General features: G+C 45.6%; 1 protein-coding gene across 1 annotated transcript in view; it reads right to left on the bottom strand.

Moving 5' to 3' along the window:
• MERTK (MER proto-oncogene, tyrosine kinase) overlaps positions 1-24,907 on the bottom strand; it is a 99,859-nt gene that overhangs the window by 49,692 nt on the left and 25,260 nt on the right. The window contains exons 2-6 of the mRNA XM_080931417.1: positions 22,771-23,179; positions 16,317-16,417; positions 14,423-14,596; positions 2,970-3,056; positions 1,216-1,331 (exon numbers count right to left, since the gene is read on the bottom strand). Coding sequence (XP_080787543.1) covers positions 1,216-1,331; positions 2,970-3,056; positions 14,423-14,596; positions 16,317-16,417; positions 22,771-23,179 — 887 coding nt within the window. The remainder of the gene's footprint in view (positions 1-1,215; positions 1,332-2,969; positions 3,057-14,422; positions 14,597-16,316; positions 16,418-22,770; positions 23,180-24,907) is intronic.

Here is a 24,907-nt window from a genome sequence, read left to right as displayed (position 1 = left end):
TGACAAGCATGCTAGGTTAATGTGTTTGTCTTCTTAAAGTCTAATTTCATTTATTTATTTGTATTTATTTATTATTAATTATTGTTATCATGGGGGGGGGACTTGTGTACCATGATACAGGAGTAAAGGTGGAAAGATGATGTTCAGGATTCAGTTCTCTCCTACTGTGGGGTCAAACTCAGGCTGTCAGGCTTGTGTGGCAACTTGCTGACCTGGTTAATGACTTCTGTTTGTGTGGTTATTGTTTGTTTTTTTGAGACAGGGTTTCTGTGTTGCCCTAGCTACCTTGGAACTCACTCTGTAGATCAGACCGGTCTCCAACTCAGAGATCCACCTGCCTCTGCCTCTCCACCCCACCCCAAATGCTGGGATTAAAGGTATGTGCCACCACTGCCTGGCTGGTTAATACATTTTTAATGAGAAAACTAGAGTAATTCTGTCCTTATGCAAGATAGTGGACAAGGCAGAATACATTCATACTGTCAGCAGACAGTCCCTGAGTGCAGAGTTAGGAGCTCTGAGCTCTAATGTTGGTTAGCATCAGATCTTCAGGGGCCTGAACTCTGGTCTTGTCACTCACAGACTAGGTGAGTGTGTTTTAAGAACAGTCTGCAGAATGCCTTGGCTAAGAAACAACGTCACTGACACTGTTTCTGTTTTCATGAAAGGAACACTCAAGAGTACAGCTTATACCACGACAAGGTTTCATTTAAGGTGACCTGCCCATATTTTTCCCCAGCCCTGTTTCATAGTAACTTAGCTAATGTTAAAAGGAGCTGAAGATTGAACAAAGCCAGCAAACCCACTCCCCAACCCCCATGTCCCTAAGAGAGATAAGGGTCTTCATCTATCAGCTTACCTGACCCACCTTGGGCTAGTGCAACATAACACCAGCCCAGGACGAGTCATTCTGGAAGGTGTGTAGCCTCCTGGACCTTTGGTCACAAACCAGTTCTCATTCAGGAATGTGTCTGTGTAATTTATAAAGAATTAACCCTGGCTTCATAGCCTTTGTCCTTGGAAACATGTTTCTCTCCTGTTTAAATCCTGGGCTGTAATGGAAGCACCATAGCCAGAGAATCAAAACAGCCCATGACGGTGGACACTGAGGGGAGGGAAAGAGGTTCTGAACAGAAGCGGAGGTATACCTGCCATGCCTACCCTGGGGAAGAGACAGGAAAGTCAGAGAGGACCACACAACCCCTGGAGATTTACCTGAATGCTGCAGTTCTGAAGTGGGGAGTAGCCATCAAAACCTGGGACCCAGGAGACTAGAATGCTGTGTGCTGTACTGCTGAGGATACGGACTTCAGTGGGCGGGGAGGGGATTACTATGGAAAAACAAGACACACGTACAATCACAGTTAGAAACCACAGGAGGACGCAAGTATCAAAGCAGTCAGTTTCAACCTGGGGGCCATGACCCTTCTGGGGAGTCAAACAACCCTCTCACTGGAGTCCTCTAACACTGGAAAACAGATATTTAATTACCATTCACAACAGTAGCAAAATTATAGTTATGAAATAATGTCATAGTTGGGGGTGACCATAACATGAGGATCGTATGTATGAAACGATCGCAGCGTTAGGCGGTTAAGAGCCATTGGCAACAACCAAGGGGGTCTTGGTTGTTCTGACGTAAGGTTTTAAGGTAAATGAAGGTCAGAAATACAAGTTTGGCCTCAGCGCAGTGGAGACAAAGTAGAAGGACCAGAAGTTCAAGGTCGCCTTGTCCTAAAATAAATGCATAGACATCCCATAAGCTTTGGAAATAGGATGGAGTTTTAAAAGAAAGTTTAGGTGAGATTCCACATGAAGCACACATTTTAACACTTCCTGTTTTATACATGCCTAAACACCGAGAACTTTAAAATGTAAACTTAGTAAATACGCCTTTAAAAGTCTCCACCCACCAGCGGATTTCTGAGATTCCCAACATGCCTTTTGAAACTGTAACAGGGGAATTTGTGGAAAAGGAAGGAAGTTATACACTTCCTCCAGGAGTCACTTTTAGTTTGCCTTTTTTTTTTTTTTTTTTTTTTTTTGTAATGAACCTTTACAAAATGCTGTTTCATATCCTTCATCCAGTCCCTTTACGAAAACTGAAATCAGACTCGTTTAGAACTCCTTCTGAAGTTTTAAATCCCCTTCCCTGCGGATGCCCAACTTTCAACTTAACATTCAGGATATTTGGACATGTCTTTGTATTACTTTGATTTCCCAAGGATAAGAGGAAAGAATCACGAACCCCATATTTACTCTTCACTATCTAAAGATCTATGCGACAGTAAAATATAAAATGTGTTTGAGTTTCCATGAGTAAGAATGAAGACATAAAGATAAAATACGGCAGGGTTTGCTTGTGGGTTTTTCTTTCCTTCCGAGTTTTGGGTGTCGGTACCTGTTATAACAGGAGTAGAAAGAAAGACAGGGTGAAGGACTGTAATGTCTCCACTAACATCTGCTTGGACTCTGTTACTTTCAATCAACTGCCCAGGGAGCTGTGAGGGGGAGGAGACAGACTGGCATTCCAGCTGCTCTCTGCCCCCAGTTGTAAATCTCCCTCTTGTCGGATTTGCCCAGTCTTCACCAACAGTAGCCCTGACTAGCCCACCTCTGGGCTCTTCAACCGTTGATGAGGATAAGTATAAGGCAGAAATAGGAAACTGAAAATGGAGGTAAAGCTTCTAGCTTATTCTTGTGCTAAGCGGAATGATACTAACTAATGCTTATCAACAATGTATATGCCAAGAGCTGCTACAAGTGGATTGCTTATACTAAAATAACCAAGCCTCAAAAATAAGTAGGCTTTATAACTGTCCCCAGGTTTTTGTTTTCCAACACTGACACCAAAGAGGAGAAGAGACTTGCACAGTGTTACAAAGAGAGTCAAGGAGTAAGCCAGACTCAATCCTGTGCCCCTCCCAAGCCCCCAGGACCCGCTAGAGAGCCCTGGCCTTCCTGCTCACCTTTGATGTTGATTTGCACACCCTTGGACACTGTCAGTCCTTTGTCATTGTGGGCCTCACAGCTGAAGACTGCTGTCTCTGTCAGACCTGGGATGGAAGGCCACATGTAAGATTCAACGCAGATAAACAGGTTGTCCTGGGCTAGAGACCTGTGGCTTTGCCTGCTCTTGTTTCTTGGTCCATAGCTTCTAGCCTAAGATGTAAAATTAATCTAAACGGAAAAACATGGTAAGTACAGGAAAATCAGCCCGAGAAGAAACCACAGCTACCCAGAGCCAAACAGCCCTGGCCCCAGAGGCAGCCGCTGTTACCCCTTTTAACCCCTGAATGCCAAGGTACTGTTGCTCAGACTTTTTTAGAGTCGGGTGGGGGAAGAGGTTGAGACACAGTCTATCTACAAAGTTCTGACTGTCCTGGAACTCATTACTCTGTAGACGAGGCTGTCCTTGAACTCACAGAGATCTGCCAGCCTCTGCCTCCTAAGTTCTTCGATTAAAGGGTGTGAGACGCGACACCCAGCCAGAGTTTAGTCACCAACACAACAGTCAACACACAAACACGTGCAGACAATGATGGGTAGCAACAGAAAGACACAGGAACCAAGGAAAAGAGTTCCCGGTGGTGGAACACTGGACGGAAATCCTCCAGTGGATCACTTAATTAATTAATTAATTAATTAATTAATTAATTAATTAATCGAATGACAATTTAAAGCACCGAGAACAGTGGCTTCGGCCAGGAGCCATGTCTTTTCGTAGTAGTCACTTCTGCTGGGGAAAACGCTATCTTGTACGGTGGCTAAAGCAGATAACCAGTTATCTGGAAATGAACGTTTTATCCGTGCCCCTTACTTGCATCTGTAAAGGATGCTTGCGAATGGCTAACCTGCAGGAAGGGGGGGGTCCTTCTATCTTCTGGGTGCTTCCTCCTAACTCTGAAAAGGACGCATAGCCGCTCAGACACGCCGATGTCTACATTCCAACATTTCTCATGATTGAAGCAGCCGAATGAGAAGTAATTGTAGAGACCTACAGAGCTGAGTGAAGTCTAGGAACGTGGGCATACCTAGTCCCCCACTCCACCTGCAACATCTTGACCCAACACCACCCGCTGTCATCACTCCTCCCGGAGAGTCTAAATGTTCCACCATGATTTTCTATTTCAATAGCACTCCTTTGTGAGCTTGAAATTCGTTGAACAGTAACCATACAATTTTCTTCCTTTTGGGTGGATTATGCTTATAGAAATTATCAGGAAACAACAAAATGGTACAAATAATTCCATGTTTTCTTTTGTCAGAGCTGGCAATGAGATCCAAGACTTTATGTATGATAGACAAGCCACACCACACCCCATCCCCCCCCCCCCCCGAAGTGTATCTCCTTGGCCGGATCAAACTGTAATTGTCTGTGCATGCAGTCTGGGAAGTTCTGAACCCCAAGACATGGTGCCATAGCAGCCGCTCTCAGACTTGGGTCCACAGCCTTCAGGAGGTGCCAGGGACACTCGCCCTCAAAAAGTTAGCTTATTGTCATTATAGCAGTTAGTTCCCTTTTCATGATCATTATCTCACGAGTGCAGGAAGGAATTTTCCAGAGGGTGATGTCATATGATGACCCCACACATCTACCAGTCAGTGAAACACGGGCTTGCAGAGCCTTGTTTTTTTTTTAAAGTTTTCCATTTTACTTTCTAATTCCGTAACCTTTCTAATTCTGTAACCAGATAGAGATAATTAGTACAAAATTGTTCTTCAACAGTTTTTAACTCTTAAAGACATCCTGACATCAGTTGAGTTGCTGTCCCGCCGGACTCTGGGGGAGAGGCAGGGGGAGGAGTCTCTTCCTCCTGGAGAAGAAGGAAATGAGAGGCATGTGGCACATACCTACAGCAAACGCACAAACAGAAAGCGCTCGAGAGGCATCGTTTGGTCCGGCTCTGATTGTGCGAAAGAGAATGAACACAGGGAGGACCCAGACAGGACCCACGTGCGTGGGGGGAGGGGGCTCTGCTGCACTCCAGGCTCACTGCAACACCCTCATAACGGATGGGTCCTGGTCTCCCAGGGAGACACCCATCCTACCAGCTGCCAAGAGCTTGCAAGGCTGGGCTCTTAGTTGGGAAAACCACGTTTTGGCTCCATCAGAACACAAGGAAATCTATTAATTATTTATGTATTTATGTTAGGTGTAGATGTCTGCAGGCCAGTACCCATCATTTGATCAAACTTTTAGGAAACATCGTGAGGTACGAACTATAAAAAATCACATTCCACACTGAGTAAGGGAGGAAGACTCGGCCCTACGGCAAACCCGATTTATTTTACTGGAATTCGGTTCTTCACCACAACTCCCCGAAGCAGGGCCATCTGCCAGCGGCACTGTTCCTAGCCTCTGAGGTGGACGGACAGACAAGTGCTTAAAGGGAAGCTGGTTACCGTGGGACTTGGTTTTAGACCAAGCAGGAAGTAATTTTCCTCTTTGTGTGTGTGTGTGTGTGTGTGTGTGTTTCTCTTGCCAAAGTTTACACAAGGTCAGAAAAACTGTTTATAGCAGATGTCTCGGCAGCACAAGGTACTCTCACCAAATTGGAACTCTCAGAGACCAGCTCCAATGCTTCTCCGTGAGGCCAGGGCATTGACCCCCCCCCCCCCCCAGAAGCCAAACAGATGCAAGCAGACAGAAGTGGAAACCCATCTAAATAAACTTTCTCCAAAACTAGAGTGGCACTTACAGCTTCGAGGCACCCCACCCCCCACCCCAGGTTTCCATTCTCTCACATCCCAGAGGTTTCCATTCTCCCACATCCCAGAGACAGAACTAGGACCTCATTCACACCACCACACCCTTGCTCTGCGTAACTTTTGGTTCAGTGGCAGTACGGTACATCCCGAGCACGGTCTCGTTTACGAAGCCGGACTAGCGATAGAGTGCTCAGCAGGAGAAGCCAGCTCCTTCTCCCTGGCTTGGTCCTCTCTATGCAGGGACAAAAACCACCAGGTTGACATAAACCTGAGAGTTTTATAGCCCAAACCCTTGTGGCTTTCCTGGGAGAACAGCATCTGTGAGTCTTTGGTCTCCACCCTTCCTCCTTCAGATCCTGAGTGCTCCCGGTGGAGGATCCACCATGCCTGATACCTCTTCCTTCCTGCTGTCCCCTGGGTTCCAGTGAAAGGCTTTCCTCCCCAAGCCCCAGGCTGATAGTCTATAGCTCTCTTGCTTGCCACAGACACACAGACACACAGACACAGACACACACACACACACACACACACACACACACAGTTTGAGAAATGGCAGCTTGTGACCCAGACCTGAGATATTTTAGGGAACTTTGAGGAACAAGATGTTCCCTTGAGGGAAGGGCAATCACAGTTGCTGAGGAAGCAACTTCCAGGAGCAGTTAGACCAAGTCCCTGAGTTCTGGATTAAGCAACCCTGAAATTTAATGAAATAAACAATCCTGCATGTTCACCCCCTCCCCCCACTCCGTGTCTGTTTCTCTACCCAAGAACGAAACACACAGAACACACTGTATGGGGAAAATGTTTATTACTTGGAACTCGGTCTCATCCACTCAACAAATGCTGAGTACTCACTACATACCAGACCCCCAGGAGCCTGGGATGTCTTTAATTCCTGTCCCTTAGAACTCATATTCCCCCCAGAGCAAAACAAAATGCCACCTGATAGAGAAGCGGAATGCCCTGCTGGAAGGTGGCAGGGAAGATGACAGGTACCTGGAAACCCAGAAGACTGGATAGCCTGAGGTTTCCAATCGAGGGAGAGGTTAAAGGCAGAGTTTTGAGAAATGCCAGGGGGAAATTACCTGGGATTAGGGAATAGCCTGGGGAACCCTAGTTTATAAACAGCCCAGGTATTTTTTTTTTCAGAGTGGAGGATGGGGCAGGGGGAGCCAGGAGCTCTAGAGGAGGACTGGCAGCTTTGGCTTTGTCAGAATTGTTCCAGCTGCCTTCCGAAGAACAGCAAGTTCCCAATTACAAAACAGGCATTAGAAATTCGATGGGGGGCTGGAGAGCTGGCTGAGTGGTTAAGAGCACTGACTGCTCTTCCAGAGGTCCTGAGTTCAATTCCCAGCAACCACATGGTGGCTCACAACCATCCGCAATGGGATCTGATGCCCTCTTCTGGTGTGTCTGAAGACAGCTACAGCGTACTCACATACATAAAATAAATAAATAAATCTTTAAAATAAGGTAATGGGATTCAAAGCAAATCGTTTGGCAAGCACTGTAAGAACGAGGAGCTGCTAATTTGTATAAATCCTCACTGTCGTGGTTATTATGACAAATATTAGTAACTATTTCTAGCTAACAAAAACTAATTGTTAGTTGTCCATTTGAACAGATAATTGTTTTTTTTTTTTTAAGTTTTATTTTTATCTGCATGTACTTGTTGTGTGTGAGTGTACATCTGTGTGTGGGTGCCCATGGAGTCTAGAAGAAGGCATTGACTACCTTGAAGCAGGGAGTTGGAGGTGGTTGTGAGCTGTCTGATACCCATGCTGGGAACAGAACTCCAGTACTCTGCAGGAGCAACTGGTGCTCTTAACTGGCAAGCTGCCTCCTCCTCCATGTACTCATAAATAAAAGTAAAATTAAATTTTAAAAGAAGTTGTGGAAGTTGTCCAGGAACACAAACAACAAGACGACATCAATCTGTATGCTAAAAGAGGTCATACTTAGTCACCTACAGCACATTCCATCATAAACACCAGCAGGAAAGGTCTTTGTGCATGTCGGATTCGGAGTCGCTCAAGACATAAGCCATTTACTTGTTATTTCTGGTGCTAAGGATTTTGTTTTCTGCTTTTGAGACAGGGTCTCAGCAGCCCCAGGATGACCTTATACTCACACACAGGTGAAGAGGACTTTAAATGTCTGATCTTCCTGCCCTACATTCCAAAGGGTAGGATTACATGCATCTGCCACACCTGGTTTATTCCATGTTGGAGATCAACCTGTGGCCTCCTCAGTGACAGACAAGCACTCTGCCTACTGAGCTACACCCTCAGGCCTGCGCTGGGCATTTTGTTTGCTTTACGGTTCGAAAGCAGAAACCAGGCCTTGTGTGTGTGGTAGGCAAACTCTACCACTGAGCCTTACAAAATGCTTCTTTAAAAGGGAAAAAAATTCAGATTGAAGTAATTTTAGATTCACAAAAAAGTTGCAAAAATAGCACCAAGTTCCTGTTCCCTCCCCTCCTCCACTTCTCCATGAAAAAGATTTTAAACAGCCATAATACCAAGACGGAAGCCAGAAAGGTGATTTTGGTACAATGCTAGTCACTAAAATCCAACCTTACTCTGATTTTATCAGGTTTTTTTTTTTTTCCTCCTGGAGGAGAGCACATTTATGTGTGTACAATCCTATGAAATTTTAATCACAGGTACAGATTTGTGCCTACAAAACTGTTCCACTGAAGAAGGACTCCCGCATGGGAACGTCCTAGCCTTAGAGAACCAACGGAAAGAACTGAGCCCTTCTCTACTGTGGTAATTTTGCACTTGGAGACAGTGGTTTCAATGGGATCAGCCCCTGTGAAGCCTTTGAGGCTGGCTTTGTTCACTCAGAATAATGGCCTCCAGACACAGCACCTTTCTTTCCTCCCGTGTCTTCGGGATGGTGTTTACATTAGAGTGAGGTAGAGAGGGACTGTGACAGAGGAGAAAAGTGACAGCAGTGTGGTGACATATTCCTGTAACCCCAGCTCTTCCAGAGATGAGGCCAGCCTGGAGCAAGATCCTATCTGAAGCAAATAGGCTTGCTCAAAGCAGTCCAAACTGCCTGGGCCAGTCAACCACTTCCCTATTTGATACTCTATTGAATTGATAAAAAAAAAAAAAGTTTGTATCCAGGTTTTTTTTTTTTTTTTAAGATGAAATCTCATGTAGTGCAGCTTACCTCCAACTCACTAGAGGGTCAAGAACGACCTTGGATCTGTGATGTTTCTACTTCCCAGTCCCCAAGTGCTGAGATTACAGGTATGCACCACCATGTCCACTTTCCTTGGTGCTAGGGAGCCAATACGGGGCTCTATGCGTGGTGCGCAAGCATTTTACCAACTGAACCGTGCCCCCAGCCCTTAGGTTAACAGCTCATTTGTTCATTCGGCCATTCATTGGAGAGAGAGGGCTACGCTAGTTAATACTTCTCGCACAATCAGTACGTGGAACACCAGGTCCTCTCCTGGGGACCTGGCTGTAGCTGAGTGTGAAGCAGAGGTACTTAAGTCAGAGGGGCTGCGAGTGTACAGATGAGGGCAGAGTGAACAGGCAGGCATTCAGAGATGAGCAGAGAGCAGAAGGTTAAAAGATGGAATAGAGGCTTACCAGAAAGCCACTGAGGAGAAAGCGGCTGGGCTAGAAGGGCCAGCATGGGAAGCCGAGCAGGAGGACACAGTGCCTCCGTGGACCTGCCAGGGGCTCCTGAGACCCTGTGCAAAGGCAGCGCTGCAGCAGGTGTGGTGCAGGGTGATAAAGGTCGAAGGGCTGGGGATGTGGGTCATCAGAGTAAAACGGGAGTCTGACCGGCTTGGGCTGGAAGGTCCTGCCTGCAGTGGGACGCTCTGTGTTTTAGGAGAAGCTGACAAAGCAGAGAATGACTCACTGTGTAGGTGGCTGGGGGACGGGGAGATCTCAGGGGACAGGGGGACAAGGAATGCAGGGCCACAGTTAGGGTGCAGCGGCAACAGTGTTGGCAAGGAAGCAGGAAAATATGAATTAAGGGCATCGGTGTGGAAAAAGCTCAGGGGAAGGGGCTCAGTGACAGTCAAGAACAATTTGGTGCAGAACCCAGTGACTGACCGGTGGACAGGGCAGACAGAGGAATATGGGTTGAGTTTCAGGCTTCCAACTAGAATTCACTATTGGCTCAAGAAGCCTTCACTGTTGGATATCAGCTATGCCACTGCCATCAAACAAAACAAAATATTTGTAGGAGGGGCCAGAGAGACAGCTCAGTGTTTAAGAGATGCTTTTGCAGAGGTTCCAGACTCAGTTCCCAGCAAGTAGTGTGTCCAATTCCAGGTACTCAGATCCTTTCTGAGACCTCCATGGGGACCCGACACACACACACACACACACACACACACACACACACACACACACACACACGGTACACATAAATGTGCAGGCAAAATACTCATGCACATAAAATAAATCAAATGAATTTAAAAGATTCTGACACGGTGAGGTTAGTCTCCTCTGCCTAAGGAAGATCCAGGGTAGCCGGTGGATGCCTGCATCCTGAGGCACTTGCAAGTCGGTTGGCTTGATGTGAATGTAAATCGGACACATCATTTCGATATAACCAACGTGAGTCCTAGAAACCTTTAAAAGCACAGGGCTGGAGTAGAGCTCAGGGATAACGTGTATGGTTATCATGTGCATACAGGGCTAAGGACCCTGCCCCCACACACATGCAAAAAGTTCCCTCACTAGAAAGAAAAGAGAAAGAGAGAAAAGTCAGAAACCCACTCTCCCAACCTTTCACAACCAGGAACAATGCTTGAGCAATGTAGCACACTGTAGTGATTCAGGAACTCCGTAGAAAACGCCAGCTCGGCAGCTTAAACACAGGCTCTTCATTTACAGAGACGTTAGTCTTTGCTGGGAAATCACAGAGAAACTGGTGGAATCCAGGCCAGATGTATAAGGGGTTAGCCATTGTCATAGGCTTTCTAGTGACATGGCATTGGGCCCCCTCCTGTCTGTCACTCCTAGACATTGAAGGTACGACCAAAGGACATGTTAGTTTCTGCTCTCTGAGGCTCTCAAAGAGAGCTAAAGAAGTAAGTCAGATTAAGGACCTTCCCCACGTTAGTTTGTGGGGAATATGTTCCCAGGACTCTTTCAATGTACACTTGAAATCTCAGTTCCAGACTCCAGAAATACATGATTTTCCTGGACACAGATGCCTCTGACAAAGTTTAATTTATAAACTAGGTACACTTAGAAGATTAATAATGAGAGCTACTAATAAAATAGAATAATCCCTAAAATATACCATAATAAAAATTATATGACTATATTCTCTTTCTTATTTCTGGAATTTTCTTTCAAACAGAATTTTTGGACTTGCAGAAAACAAATTCTCAAATTGGGTGGGTGGGTGGGGTTTACTGTATTATAATAGGTGAGAGAATCTTCTAGCAAGATTGGGCAGGAAAAAAAAGAAAGAAGAAAGCCAGAAAAGGTGTAATTTGAACCTCTGTGCAGGCAGAGGAGCCCTGGGCTTGCTGACCAGCCAGCCTAGTGAAATCTGCAGACATCAGGTTTGGTGAGAGAGGATGGCTCAGAAAATAAGATGGAGTACTGTTGAGAAAGGCACCTGATGTCAACCTGCACCCTCTACAAGCATGCTTACATGCATTCAGACACAGACACACACGCACATGCACACATACACACACACACACACACACACACACACACACACACGAGCGTGCACACAAAAACATCCACAAATAGACTCTGGTAAACAAAGGTTGGCAATAAACAAAAATCTGTTAATGTTGAGCGCACATGGTCCAGGATCTGTGCCTCTGTACTTTACCAGAAACTCTAGAAACTGGCAAGGTCTTTTTGAAAAAGAATAGAATTTTCAAACTTCAAAATATGTGCACTTTTTCTTTCAACCCCTCTTTTAGCTATCTAAATACAGATGATTTAAGACACATACACACAAAACTAAACCAAAACAACAAGAAGAAAACCAGTACTGTGGAGGTGGAGAGATGGTGAGGGGATAAAGTTGTCATTTCCAAACCCTGACTAAGACCCCTGGAAGCCATGTAAAGGCGAAGAGAGAACCACCTCTACAAGTTGCCTCTGATCTCCACACATCCCGTGGCTTATGCACATACACGCACAGAGACAATAATAATAAAGATTAAACCAGTATGTTCGAGAGAGCACATAAGTTAGTTACTAAAGCCATTGCACAATACACGTATGCACCTCAAACAGCACGCTCTCCACGATAAATGCATACACTGTTTTTCTCAATTAAACAAACAAAACGTTGAGGCCAGTGAGCTGGCTTGGGAAATCAAGGCAGCTGCTGCTATGCCTCACGTCCTGAGCTCAATCCCTGAAACTCACATGGTGGAAGAAGAAAACAAAGACCTACAAGTTGTCCTCTGACTTCTACCCCCCCCACACACACACATAAACCTCCCACAAATGTAAAAAGAATCTTAAATCAAATATATAATGTCCAGTTTTTCAAACCATTAATCTTAGTATTGCTGGTTTCGATGGCCAGGCTGGTAGCCCCAGCACTTAACTTAGATAAATGCAGATAGATGGTCATGAGTTCAGGGTCAGCCTGTGCTATACAGCAAGTCTGAGGCTAGCCGGGGCTACATAAAACTATACCTCAAAATAATAATAATAATAGGAATATCCTTCTTTCATGGACTTTGGAGCAATTATCTCACAGAGAGAGTATTATCTGAAACTGGGTTAAAACATACAGGTTCTCCAATTATCTATTCCTTGGAAGAACTCAAAGAAAACTTAGATGAAGGTAGAGAGCCCCATGTCCCCTCCCCCACCATCAGGGTCTACAGAGGGGCCTCTGAAGCACCTCCTGTGGCTGGAATTCACTTGCTTCTGCAGCCTCAGCTTAAGCCACCGGTGAGATCCCGCTCAAGGCGGCCAGCAGTGGGGCCCCAAACACAAAGTCCTGGGTCTCGGGGAGCATGCTCAGAAGGGAGACTTTGTTGGTTACATTCTTATACACGATCCAACCGGGAGTCAAAAAAAAAGAGGAAAGTACTCTCCTAAGCGATATATGGATGTGTCAGGACAAAGAGCAGGTGAGAAGACACTGTAAGCAGACAGAAGAGAGGGTGCAAAGTCCTGAGCCGGAAGACCTGATGTGTCCGAAGAAATGGAGGGGACTCTGTATGAATGGTGCTTAGTGAGCACAGGCAGAGAGCTGGAAGGACTGACTGACAAGGACAGGAAGAATTCTGTCTGATATTCTAGATCAATGGGAAGCCACTGATGGGATCTCATAAGATGGGTGATGTGAGGCTGGAGAGATGGCTCAGTGGCTAAGAGCACTGACTGCTCTTCCAAAGGTCCTGAGTTCAAATCCCAGCAACCACATGGTGGTTCACAACCATCTGTAATAGGATCTGATGCCCTCTTCTGGTGTGTCTGAAGACAGCAACAGTGTGTATGTGTATAATATATGTGTGTGTTTAAAAAAATAAAAGATGGGTGATGTGTGCTGCCGCTGAGGAGACTGAAGAGATGCAGGGACAGGACAGGAACAGTGGTTTTGGCAGGAGCTGATGTGAACCACAGAGATGGATTGAGGCAGACCGTGCTGTAGAATAATTCACAAAACTGCTGAGGTTTTCACTGTTAAAAAAAAAAAAAAAAACAAGGAAAGGGAGGAGTGTCTTTTTTGGAATATTATTTAGCAGGAAGTAGGGAATTCTGGGGCAGAAGATTAAGGGGAAGGAAGACTTGCATTTTTAAATGCATACACACTCAACAAGTAGGAAAAACTAAAGAGAAGTGTAGACACAGGACTGAGAGCTCAGGACAAGACATAAAGTTCCAGGCAGCCATCCCACAGATGGCATTGAGGCTGGCCGAGGAACTCAGCCAGGAGGGTGTGACTCGGAGGGAAAGGAGCCGGGGCCAGGAATGAGCTGGGCACCCGATGTTCGGAACTGGCCCGGCAACAAAGAAGATGCAGTGAAGAGGGAAGACAGCCAGGATCATGTGCCTTCAGAAAAGTCTGCCACTGAGATCTCAAGCCTAGATCTGCCTTGGGCACACAGCAGACGCTCCTGAACATTTGCTGAATGCATGAGAAAGAAAGAAGGGACAGAGCATGGCCACATCATCAGGCGGAGCTCAAGACAGGCAACCAGGGGAGCAATAGAGGAGCCCGCTGGCTCGAGCAGTACTGGAAGCTTCTGTGGCAGTGCTGACAGAGGCAGCCCAAGAGCAGGAGCAACGCCAAAGCGTTCTGGTTTGGATGGAGCTCAAGATGACCATGGAATGTCAATTCACCAGCAATCCCACAGTGACTCACAAGCTTCCTGTCACAGTGTTCTGTGACTGATCCACTTTCTTGGCATCCAACCACAATTAGGTCTTTAGCTTAGTGTTTCCATAGGGTAATTCCTGCCAGGTAGGCAAGGCCCCAGTGCCACAGAGATGTGAGCAGGGCTCCGGATGCCTGGGCTGGATTCTGCCAAGGTGGGCAACTGTACATCCCACCTCCCTTCCAATGCACCCATTCCCCTAGTGTTCCCACGCCTGTTTCTGCCCTTCTTGGTTGACCACTGTTGAGGTACAGTAATCCTCACCAAAGTTTTGTCACCTTTACAGTTAGAGGGGAAGAGATGAATGAATGAATGTATGCAGTCATGTATGTAACACACAAGCATCCTGCTCAGACTTACCAGGTACAGTTAGGACAGACGGGGACCTCTCTGGCTTTTCATTAACACGGCTGCTATTTTGAACCCAGAAGATGTTGACGGGCTCAGGCGGGCCCACGGCCTGGCAGGTGAGGTTGAAGGCTGTGTTTCTGGTGACGTTCACACTCTCGGGCTGTTTAATAAAGTAAGGGAGTCCTGCAGAGAGAGTGGAGCAGAGTATGCTTTAACCAGAAGGGATCGGGGATTTCCCCAGGTCTGAAATGGCCAATCGTCACCTCCAAGTAGAGCAATAAAGAGGGCAGAGGTCCCTGACTCCCAGTCTACCCAAGCCAGCTTTCTAGGACACTTTTCTTTTCTAGGCACGGTGAGTGGTGATTCATGTGCTTTGGCCAGAATGGAATCCATACCCGGCTTTTAAATCAGGTGTTTGTTGCTCAAGGGCTTGGCACCGGTTGGCAGGTTGGCAGTGTTTCTCACCAAAACTAGCAGAGTGAGGCGGGAAAGATGACTAGTGTTAAGAGTGATTCGGTGGTTAGAGCACTGCCTGCTCTTCCAGAGGTCCTGAGTTCAATTCCCAGCAACCACAGGGTGGCTCACAACCATCTGTAATGGGATCCCATGACCTCTTCTGGCATACAGGCATAGATTCAGACACAATGGTGTATACATAATAAATACATAAACCTTAAAACAAAACAAAGAGTGCTTAGATCCTCCAGGGGATCCAAGTTCATCCCAGCAGCCACACAAGGCAGCTACTACCTGGGACTCCAGCTCAAAGGAATCCTGTGTCCTCTTCTGGACTCTGAAGTCCACTCCCTACCCCATACACACACACACACACACACACACACACACACACACACACACATGGATTTGTGTAAAATGAAAGAGTTTATAACAAGCACTCACTTGAAGACATAACCAGCAATGTTCTATCGTTATTTATAATCCTAAGATCTACTGAAACTCCAAAATTTGGCCCACATTGAAGCTTGGGAATTTTCAGAGAAAGCCAATGATTACTTGTTTGGACTACATGCCCAAAATTTTACCAGGGCAAGCTGGCTAGCCTCAACACTTAAATCACGGGTTTTATAAACTCGTGTCTCATAAATCTGGTTCCACACAGGATTTTCCCCCCTGTTTCAAAGCTTTCAAGATTCAGACTTCCCCCCAACTTGTGTATTTTCCTAGGATCCTGACAAGTGAATTGTCTACTAAATACTGTATTTTACAAGACTAATTCCAAATGCAGGGATGCCCACCTGTTAATGGATCCCACCACAATCCTGACATTAGCTGTCTAGTCTGGAATGGGTCCAAAGCAAAGGTTCCTATGATATCCATCCGAGGGGCTGTTTTTCTGTCTCTTCCCCTCCACACTTACCCATTGTAAGTATGACTCCCTCCTTTGTTCCTTTCTCCTCCCTCTCTCAAGCCTTCTTGATACTGAGCATCAAGTTCATGTGCACAGGGGAATGGGCACTAGAAAAGCCTTTTGGTGGGAATGGGATGTGGAAGTTGAGGTAATAAGATGGGGATGCTGCCAAGGATACCGTGGAAGGTGGCACCCACAAGTGGGGAACATCACTTAAGCAGTAGAGTCCCCATAGTGAAGCACATGCTTAGCATGCACAATCCCCTGGATGGGTGTGTGAGCATGGGCACACACACACACAAACACACACACACACACACACACACACACACACACACACACACACACACACACACACACACCCCAAGAACTGAATCAATTGTTACATCATCTAAAGTCTAACATTCCAACACTGGTGGATCTATAAGGCTAACAGAGTTATAAACAGCAGACCAAACCCCAAGTGTCACACAGAAGACATGTGATGCAGGTGCTACCCATCTGTCAGGCAACAGGATATGGCTTCGAGCTCACCTTGAACTTCCACATATATGGGATCAGATACAATCTCTTTATCATTCACCTTCATCTTACAGAAATACGACCCATTGTCCGAGCGCTGCACGCTGGTTATGCTTCGAAGAAAACACAAAAGAAATTTGCCATCACTATCTTTTGAGTCCATATTACAGAAACAGAAAATCCTTCAACACGCTTATCATGTGGTTAACTTTATGGCCAGGCTGTGGTGCTTGGTGGTCTACGAGCTGCCTGAAGGATATTTTTCAGATGCACTGAACGTTTAACTTGGCAACCTTTGAGTAAATCAGGTGACCCTTCCCAACATGCACGGATATTTCTAATCAGCTGCAGCCTGATGTCCCCCGAGGAAGGTTAGTGTCAGTCTTCCAGGGTCTCCAACCAACACCGGCTGGTTTCAGATTTCTTAGTACTTATTATAGTGTGAATTCTCTACCACAAAGGCACACAGGTGCACACCCAGACATATACACAGACACCCACACATACACAAACACACTCAGACAGACACACAGACACACACACACACAGAGTCACTCTTGCACTCACATCTCTTGCTTTCATATCTCCTTGAATTCCTAATACACACACTATCAGGTATCTTGCTTTACAGGGTAGCCTCTAAACCAGGGCTTTGGTTCTTTTCCTTCAAACAGTTTTGGAAATCTGAAGAATTTGGGGCAGTCATTCATTATAATTATAGAATTCCATAGATTTCAGGGCCCTGAGCAATTGTTCTTTATCACAAATGACCCTTTAAAACTAGGTCCTGCCTCTACCTTGCATGGCCTCTAAGTATTTTGCAGAGTTTTAATATTCACCTAACCGCCTACAAGGGCAGCTATTGTGAAAATGGAGGGCCAGTATCCTCTTGTCTGGTTTGGAGATTTCTGGTGCCTGAGTCATCTTTTCTTGTTTTAGATTTATTCCTCACTGCCCCCCCCCCGTGTGTGTGTGTGTGTGTGTGTGTGTGTGTGTGTGTGTGTGTGTCTGTGTGTGTGTGTGTGGTGTGAGTATGTTCACATGTATACAGATGCCAAAAGAGGCCATCCAATGCCATAGAGCTGGGGTTACAGGTGGTTGTGAGCTACCTAGCGTAAGAGCTCACTCAGCGCTCTTAACCAGAGCCTCTCCAGCCCCACCGAAATCATCACTCTGACAGGCCACCATGCCTGCATTTACCTCAGGCATCAATTCTGTGCTCAGGTGGTGGTAGTCAGGAAGGGAGGCACAGACAAGGGACATGTGACTGTCTCCTTTTTCCTTTCTCCTGGGATGGTCAGACCAGTGCTAGTACATGGAAATTTGTCTTGGTTTGTTAGTCATCTTATCTTTGCTTAGCTTATGTTCTTGCTAGAACACTTAGAACTATCTGACCCATCTGGCATAGGGCTGTGTGATCACAGCCCTCAGGAGGCTGAGGCAGGAGGACTATGGGTTTGAGGTCAGCATGGGTGACACTTTGAGATCCTGTCACAAAACAAAAAGCAGATTTGGCTACTATTGCAAGGTGTTTACAAACAGCGGGCTATACAACATACATAAAAGCTGCACTGGAGATGGTAAAATGGCTCAGAGGGTAAAGTGATTGTTAATCAAACCTGGGAACCTGAGTTCAATTCCCAGGACTGAGCTGGGACAACAATCAGGGCAGGAACTGTGAAACAAGACACAGTCCTGACAGTCTCATGACCATGAGAGGAAGTAGGAGACATGGCTTCCTTTCAGAGATGGAAACTAAGCAAGCTAGCAAGAAAAAAAGAGTGTGGCTGGAAACAGAAATGTAGAATATAGCCATAGCATAGATATGTAACTTCTACACCCACAAGAAAATATTAACCCTGGGTATTGATTCTTACCACTGCTATGAACAAATACTGCATTAGCACACCGATGTGGACATGGGCACACATGCAAACATGCACAGGATTGACTGCACGTAGGACTAGGGGAAGGGGTGGAGGGGACATGCTTTAAAAAGTAGAAATGCATTGCATGGGTGGGGGGAGGTCTTTCATTTTTATGTATTTATTTTGTGTCCAAGTGTATATGTGGTATGTATGTATGTGTGTTTGTGGGCGTGTATGCATGTGTGTGCAGGCACACTATGGTGCACAAGGGAGAGTCAGAGGACAACTTTGGGGAGTTGGTTTTCTCCTTAAACCCTATGAGTTCCAGGGATCAAACTCAGATCACAGGACTTGGTGGCAAGCACCCTTAGCCCCTACTTTTTTGTTGTTTTTATTATTTTCTGTGGTAAATTTAGTGAACCCATATAAAGCGTCTACATTTAATGTTTTTCTAGACGATCAGCCAATTACAAAATACTTCATACATGCCAATGAATATATATCTATAATATGTGCAATATATTTAATAATTATATATAATTCACTATAGTATATATGTAGCTTTATTAATTATTACTTTCCCCCAGTTATGGCTTAGTGTATTAATTATTTAGGTCTATCTAGCACATATTTTGTTAATTTCACTTCTCAGTGCATTTGTAGGTGTTAATTTACACAATATATTTTAATTCTTAAATTTATAGTTGTCCGTGGTGCTTTAAAAATAGTGTGGGGCTGGTCAGATGCAGTCCTGCTGCAGAGGAGCAAAGCACAGCCCCAGACCCTGGGTTCTGGCTTCAGCATCTCTCCCCACCCAAGGTATGCAAATCCCATCAGCCTTTGAAATACAAATGTCTGGACCAAGAAGGCTGAATGAAGTGATCCAGACTGAGCCGGCAGTGTCTAGACAGGAACCACCTGGCCAGAGCTGCAGGGCTGGCACTGGGAAGTCCATGCTCCAGGGAAGTGGTGGCTGGTCTGGCCCTAGGATAGTCTACTGGTAGCCAGCGCCTCCATCTCTCAGCATGCCAATGCTGGGCTGGCCTACGGGAAATGTCTCCTGGGGAGCAGTTAAACTCTCAAGACTTCTTCAAAGAAATACAAAGAGGCATAGGTACTGTGTGATTCTGCATGAATGAGAAGCTCGGAGCTGTCAAACCCTTGGACAGAGAAGAGAGAGATCATGGTTACTGTGGGGGAGGAACACATTTCAGGGAACAGGAAGGTCACACAGTCAAGGTAAATGTTCTCATTTCCATTGACCTTAACATACACATACACACATACACACACATACATACACATATACACACATATGCACACACACATATACACACTTACACACATACACACACTCACACGCACAGACACACATACACACAAACATACACATACTCACACACATACATACACATACACACTCACACACATACATACACATATGCACACACATATACACACTTACACACATACATACACATACATACACTCACATACATACATACACATATACACACACACATATACACATTCACACACATACATACACATACACACACATGCACACACACATATATACACACTCACACACACACACTCACATGCACAGACACACATACACACATACATACACATAAATACACACACTCACACACATACATACACATACATACATACACATACACACATATGCACACACACATATACACACTCACACACACATACACACTCACACGCACAGACACACATACATACACATACTCACACACATATATGCACACACACACACGTACACCCTCTCACACCCATACACACACTCACTCCTCCTCTTCCTCCTTTCCTGCTCCTCCTCATCATCATGTATTTGGGTGTTTCACCAGCATGTATGCCTGTGAATCCTGTTTATGCCTGGTGTCCCCGGGGACCACAACAGGGACTCAGGTCCCTTGGAACTGCAGTAACAGATGGTTGTGAGGCCACCATGTAGGTGCTAGATTGAACTGGGTCAAGTTAAGAGCCTGTGCTCCTAACTGCTGAGCCATTTCTCCAGTCCCTGGATCCCATTTTAATTGTTACCAAGAGCAGTGAGATAAAGAAATGACCATAGAACCTGGGGTCAGGAAAGGCCAAGTGTAGGAAAGTTTGGCTCACAGGGTCTATGCACCCCCCCCCCCCGCGCGCCTCAAAAACAGCAGGAACCTGCTCAGAGACTGGGTGAGAAAGCCCTAGGACTGGAATTTCAAGTGCATGCCACCATATTCAGCTTTAAAAAAAATTGTGTTATGGGGATCAAACTCAGGTTCTTACAGCAAGTACTTTATCTATTGAGCCATCTCCCAGGCCTAAAGGACCATTTTAAAAATCACATCCTTGGGGCTGGCATCATGTGGTTGGTCCAAGCCCATCCACTATGGAAAGCCAGAGAGCTATGGCAGCTGACCCAGAGTCACACGGATGGTTGTAACAGCAAGGTCGTGCTCTCTTCAAGTGACACCTGACCTGTTTGTTTCTTTAGGTCATTAAGCACCCAACTAGGTGCTTATGGAATGTTTGTTTATGTAAAAACATCTGCTTTCTGAAGGAGATGCAGGAAAAAAAAATATGGTCAGAGCCGCTGTCTGAGAAGGGGGCAGCTCTGTAGACCCTGTCAGAATAAAATGAACCAAAAGAATCACAGACGTTTGTCCTGTGCCCGGAAGCAAAGCACAGCTAGTGGAAACGTTGACTAAATCCCGAGCAGAGTCACCCGGACTGTGGGGACCGTGAGGTGGCTTTCTGGAAAGGAAACAAACATGATTCACCTAAATGCATGACACATATGGAATCGTGCCAAGGGTCAGGTCAGAGAAAGTGAGAAAACATCGCAGATCAAAGAGCGCTCCACAGCGCTCCAGCGCAGGCATCAGAGAAAATGGCCTCGCTTGACTCTGAGTGGGTCTCATCTCATTTTGAGCTTTGGGTAACAACGGGTCAAGTCAGGTCTTCAACTGCACATGCAAAACATAAAGATTAACCGCCCCCCACCGGGCTAAAAGAAGTCAATCTGAAAAGAGAACTCTGATTGTTAGAGGCTAAGAAGTGGGGTGAAGATGGAAAAGAGAGGCTGGATACAGGAGCCAAAGTTCAGAAAAAGGAATATATTTGGGTGCTCCCCAGCTGTTATGTGGAACAATCTGGTATATATTTTATGAAGATCTAGAAGAGATGAGCTCTAAACGATAAGGAAGAGTAAATACGAATTACCCTGGTCCAACCAGTATGCAATGTACATACCACAGGCACCTCATTAATACACTCGAATAAAAATAAAACCAGGAAATAACGGAGGAGGCAGAAGAGAAAATCCCATCCTCTGAAAACGATGGCTCAGCTTTCGGGAGAATAGAATATTCCAGATGCTTGCCTCTAACTCATCAACCTTATCTTTGAAAAATGGAAGGAATACTGAAGCTGTGGCTGACAGCCTGTCCCATTCCCTAGAACGAGCTGCAGCAGGAAGAAAGTTGGAGATGGTGAGAGGGAGAGACAGGTGGCGGAGTGAATCGGACCGGGACAGCTGTACTGTTTTTCAGTTCCCATGACCACTAGAAGAGGTAGCCGCCTGTCTTCAGCCTCCCCAGCACTGGAATACATCATCTCCCACTGAGGATCGAACTCAGGTCCCAGTGCTTGCATGGCATGCAACTGAGCCATCTCTCTAAGAGCAGGTATTTTTTTTCATGGTCCTTTATAAAGCTACTTTCCTGGGCCTGGAGAGATGACTTATCAGTTAAGGGCATATGCTGCTCTCACAGAGATCTGGTGTTCAGCTCCAGGATGCACATGGTGGTTCACAGCTGTCTGTAACTCCAGTTCCAGAGGGCCTAACACCCTTCTTTAGCTGCTTAGAGCACCAGGCACACACATAGTGCATGTCTATACATTCAGGCAAACATACACAATATAAAATAAATTAATAAATACTTTAAAAGCAAAAACTCTAAGCACTTTCTTAATACAGTCTTGTAACCTCAGCATGTAGGTGGATCAGGAATTCAAGACCAGCCTCAGCTATATGGCAAGTTTGGGGCAGCCTGGACTACCTGAGAGCCTGTCTATAGGAAAAAAACATTTTTTCTTTGATTGGGGTAAGGCTCAGAGGTAGAATGTATGCTTAGAATGCTCAAGGCTGTGGGTTCCAATCCCAGAACTGAAAATGAACACACACACACACACACACACACACACACACACACACACACGCACGCACGCACGCACGCACACAGGCACAAACATGAATACACCTCCTTAATATACACTGTTTCACACTCTCTGGTGGCCCTTGGATCTACGGTGTACCTAACACTGACCTTGAATGAGTTTGGAGCAGCCCTCTAAGCCCTGAGTACGTGTTAGCCAGCGGTTACCACGAGGCAAGCCCGTTAAAAAGAAACCAACAAAACAGTCAGGCCAACTATTTATCCACGCTCTAAAGGGACCAGGATTGCTTAACAAACAAACAAGCATACAAAACAAGGAAACAAGGGCGATGTTTACTTAAGGATTCTGCTTTGGAGGTGGCATCAGCATAATGGCATTTAGAAAGAAAGGACACATACCTGAACAATGCGATTATTGATACCCCTTCCTCATCAGGATAAAACTGCGTGATCGAATGATGTGCCCCAAGCAATTCCTTTCCATCTTTCCACCACGAAATGCCAGCTGTTTCTTGGTACGTGTTAGGAATATTGATGGAGCAATTAAACTTGACATTTTTATGTTCTGAAAGTACGATGTGTCCAATTGTGTGATTAAACGCAACAGGAGGTAGGAGCTTTGATGCTGCAGAGGTCACCTGGGGAGCGGCTGTGTGTGCTGGATGTGATCTTCCGATCTGGGATGGTGACAACCTGTCCCCACTGGAGTAAGGAGCAGAGAATGGCCTATGGTCGGCTGGTGGACTCCCAGGGAAAGGCCCTGAAAATAGCTGATCTGGCTTGATTTCTTCCACACTTTCAGCAGTGCCTGCAAAGCAGAATATTAAAGATTTAGCCTTTAAGATGAGGAAGAAAAAAATTCAGATACTTAGGCCATAGTCAGTGAAGCAAAGCATCCTCAGTGGCCTCAGAAAAGATAAACAAGAAGTTGAAATATAAAGGCAGATGCTTGTCATCCAAGCATTTGTGAGGCTGGGGCAGGAAGGTCGAGAGCTCAAGACCAACCTGAGTTACACAGTGAAAGTCTGTCTCAAAAGAATCAAGAGCTGGGGTGTAGCTCAGTGGTAGAACACCTGCCCGGCATGCACAAGTCCCCCAGTTCGGTTCCTAGCACCTTAACAAAAGAAAAGAGACAGGGAGAACTTCCTGATAGATATGTACACCTGACAACCATCCTCATTTACCAATTTGTGTATCTGTGAGCTTGCTGCCTGCTAAAGCCGTGTTTCTCAGCCTGTGGGTCTCCGCCACTTTGGCAACTCTATTTCCAAAACTGTTTTCATTATGATTCATAACAGTGGCAAAATTACTACAGTTATGAAGTAGCAGTGAAAACACTGTATGGTTGGGAGTCATCCTAATACGAGGAACGGTGGAGAACCGCTGCTCTAAAGAGTACTTAAGAAAGTATGGCCTGGTATGGTGGTGCATGCCTTTAAACCCAGCACTCAGGAGGCAGAGGCAGTTGGAGCTCTGTGAGTTTGAGGGCAGCTGGTCTACAAAGCAAGACCAGGATAGCCAGGGCTTTGCTGCAGAGAAACCCAGTCTGGAAAAAAAAAGAAAGAAAAAAGAAAGAAAGAAAGAAGAAAGGAAGGAAGAAGAAAGAAAGAAGAAAGGAAGGAAGAAAAAAGAAAGAAAGAAAGAAGAAAGGAAGGAAGAAGAAAGAAAGAAGAAAGGAAGGAAGAAAAAAGAAAGAAAAAAGAAAGAAAGAAAGAAGAAAGAAAGGAAGGAAGGAAAAGCATACAAAACAAGGAAACAAGGGCAGGAAAGAAAAAAGAAAGAAGAAAGAAAGGAAGGAAGGAAGGAAGGAAGGAAGGAAGAAGAAAAGAAGAAAAAAGTTATTTCCTGAGCTTGTGAGATGGCTCAGTGGGTAAAAAGTGCTTGCTGCCAAGCCTGCATCCCCAGAGCAGGAGAGAACTGACTCCTGCACGTTGTCTTCTGACCTCAACATGTGTACAGCAGGATGTGTAACACACAATACACACACCAAGTACATCAATTTTAAACAATAACGTTTCTTAGTTAAGTTTTGTCAAGTGGTGACTCAGTCCAAGTTCCATAGACGTAACCTAGCAGGAAAGTGACAACCCTATACAAGGGCATAAAGTCACCTTTCCTCCTACCCATCTGCTCAGACAGACAACCAGAATGGTCACTGTGGGTCACAAAGAAACAGGTTTAGAAGTTTTACGTCCAGCAGGAACGTTCTCGTATGTTCCAGATCTGGACCTTCTAGCAAATGCATGCCCACAGGAAATGTTTTTATTTCATCCGGCCCGCAAGTGTTTCTAAAAATAGAGGCTCAAATTCCCTGTACTTGAGCTTCTGTAAATGGCACGTGGGAACACACATTCTCTGCTGGTTGATATTCATTTAAATATGTTGGCAGTGAATGGTTGAGGCAGACACAGACCAGCATTCTATGCCGTGGGTTAGCATCTTCCAATGCCCTGGAGTACCCGACCCTATAGGGGGCTATACCTCCTGCTTTGCTTAGCATCTTCCAATGCCCTGGAGTACCCGACCCTATAGGGGG

Source organism: Micromys minutus (genome assembly GCF_963924665.1).
Source record: "Micromys minutus genome assembly, chromosome: 17".
NCBI classification, from domain to species: domain Eukaryota; kingdom Metazoa; phylum Chordata; class Mammalia; order Rodentia; family Muridae; genus Micromys; species Micromys minutus.
The sequence above is the reverse complement of the archived record's forward strand: the minus strand, read 5'-3'. Positions and strand labels throughout refer to the sequence as shown.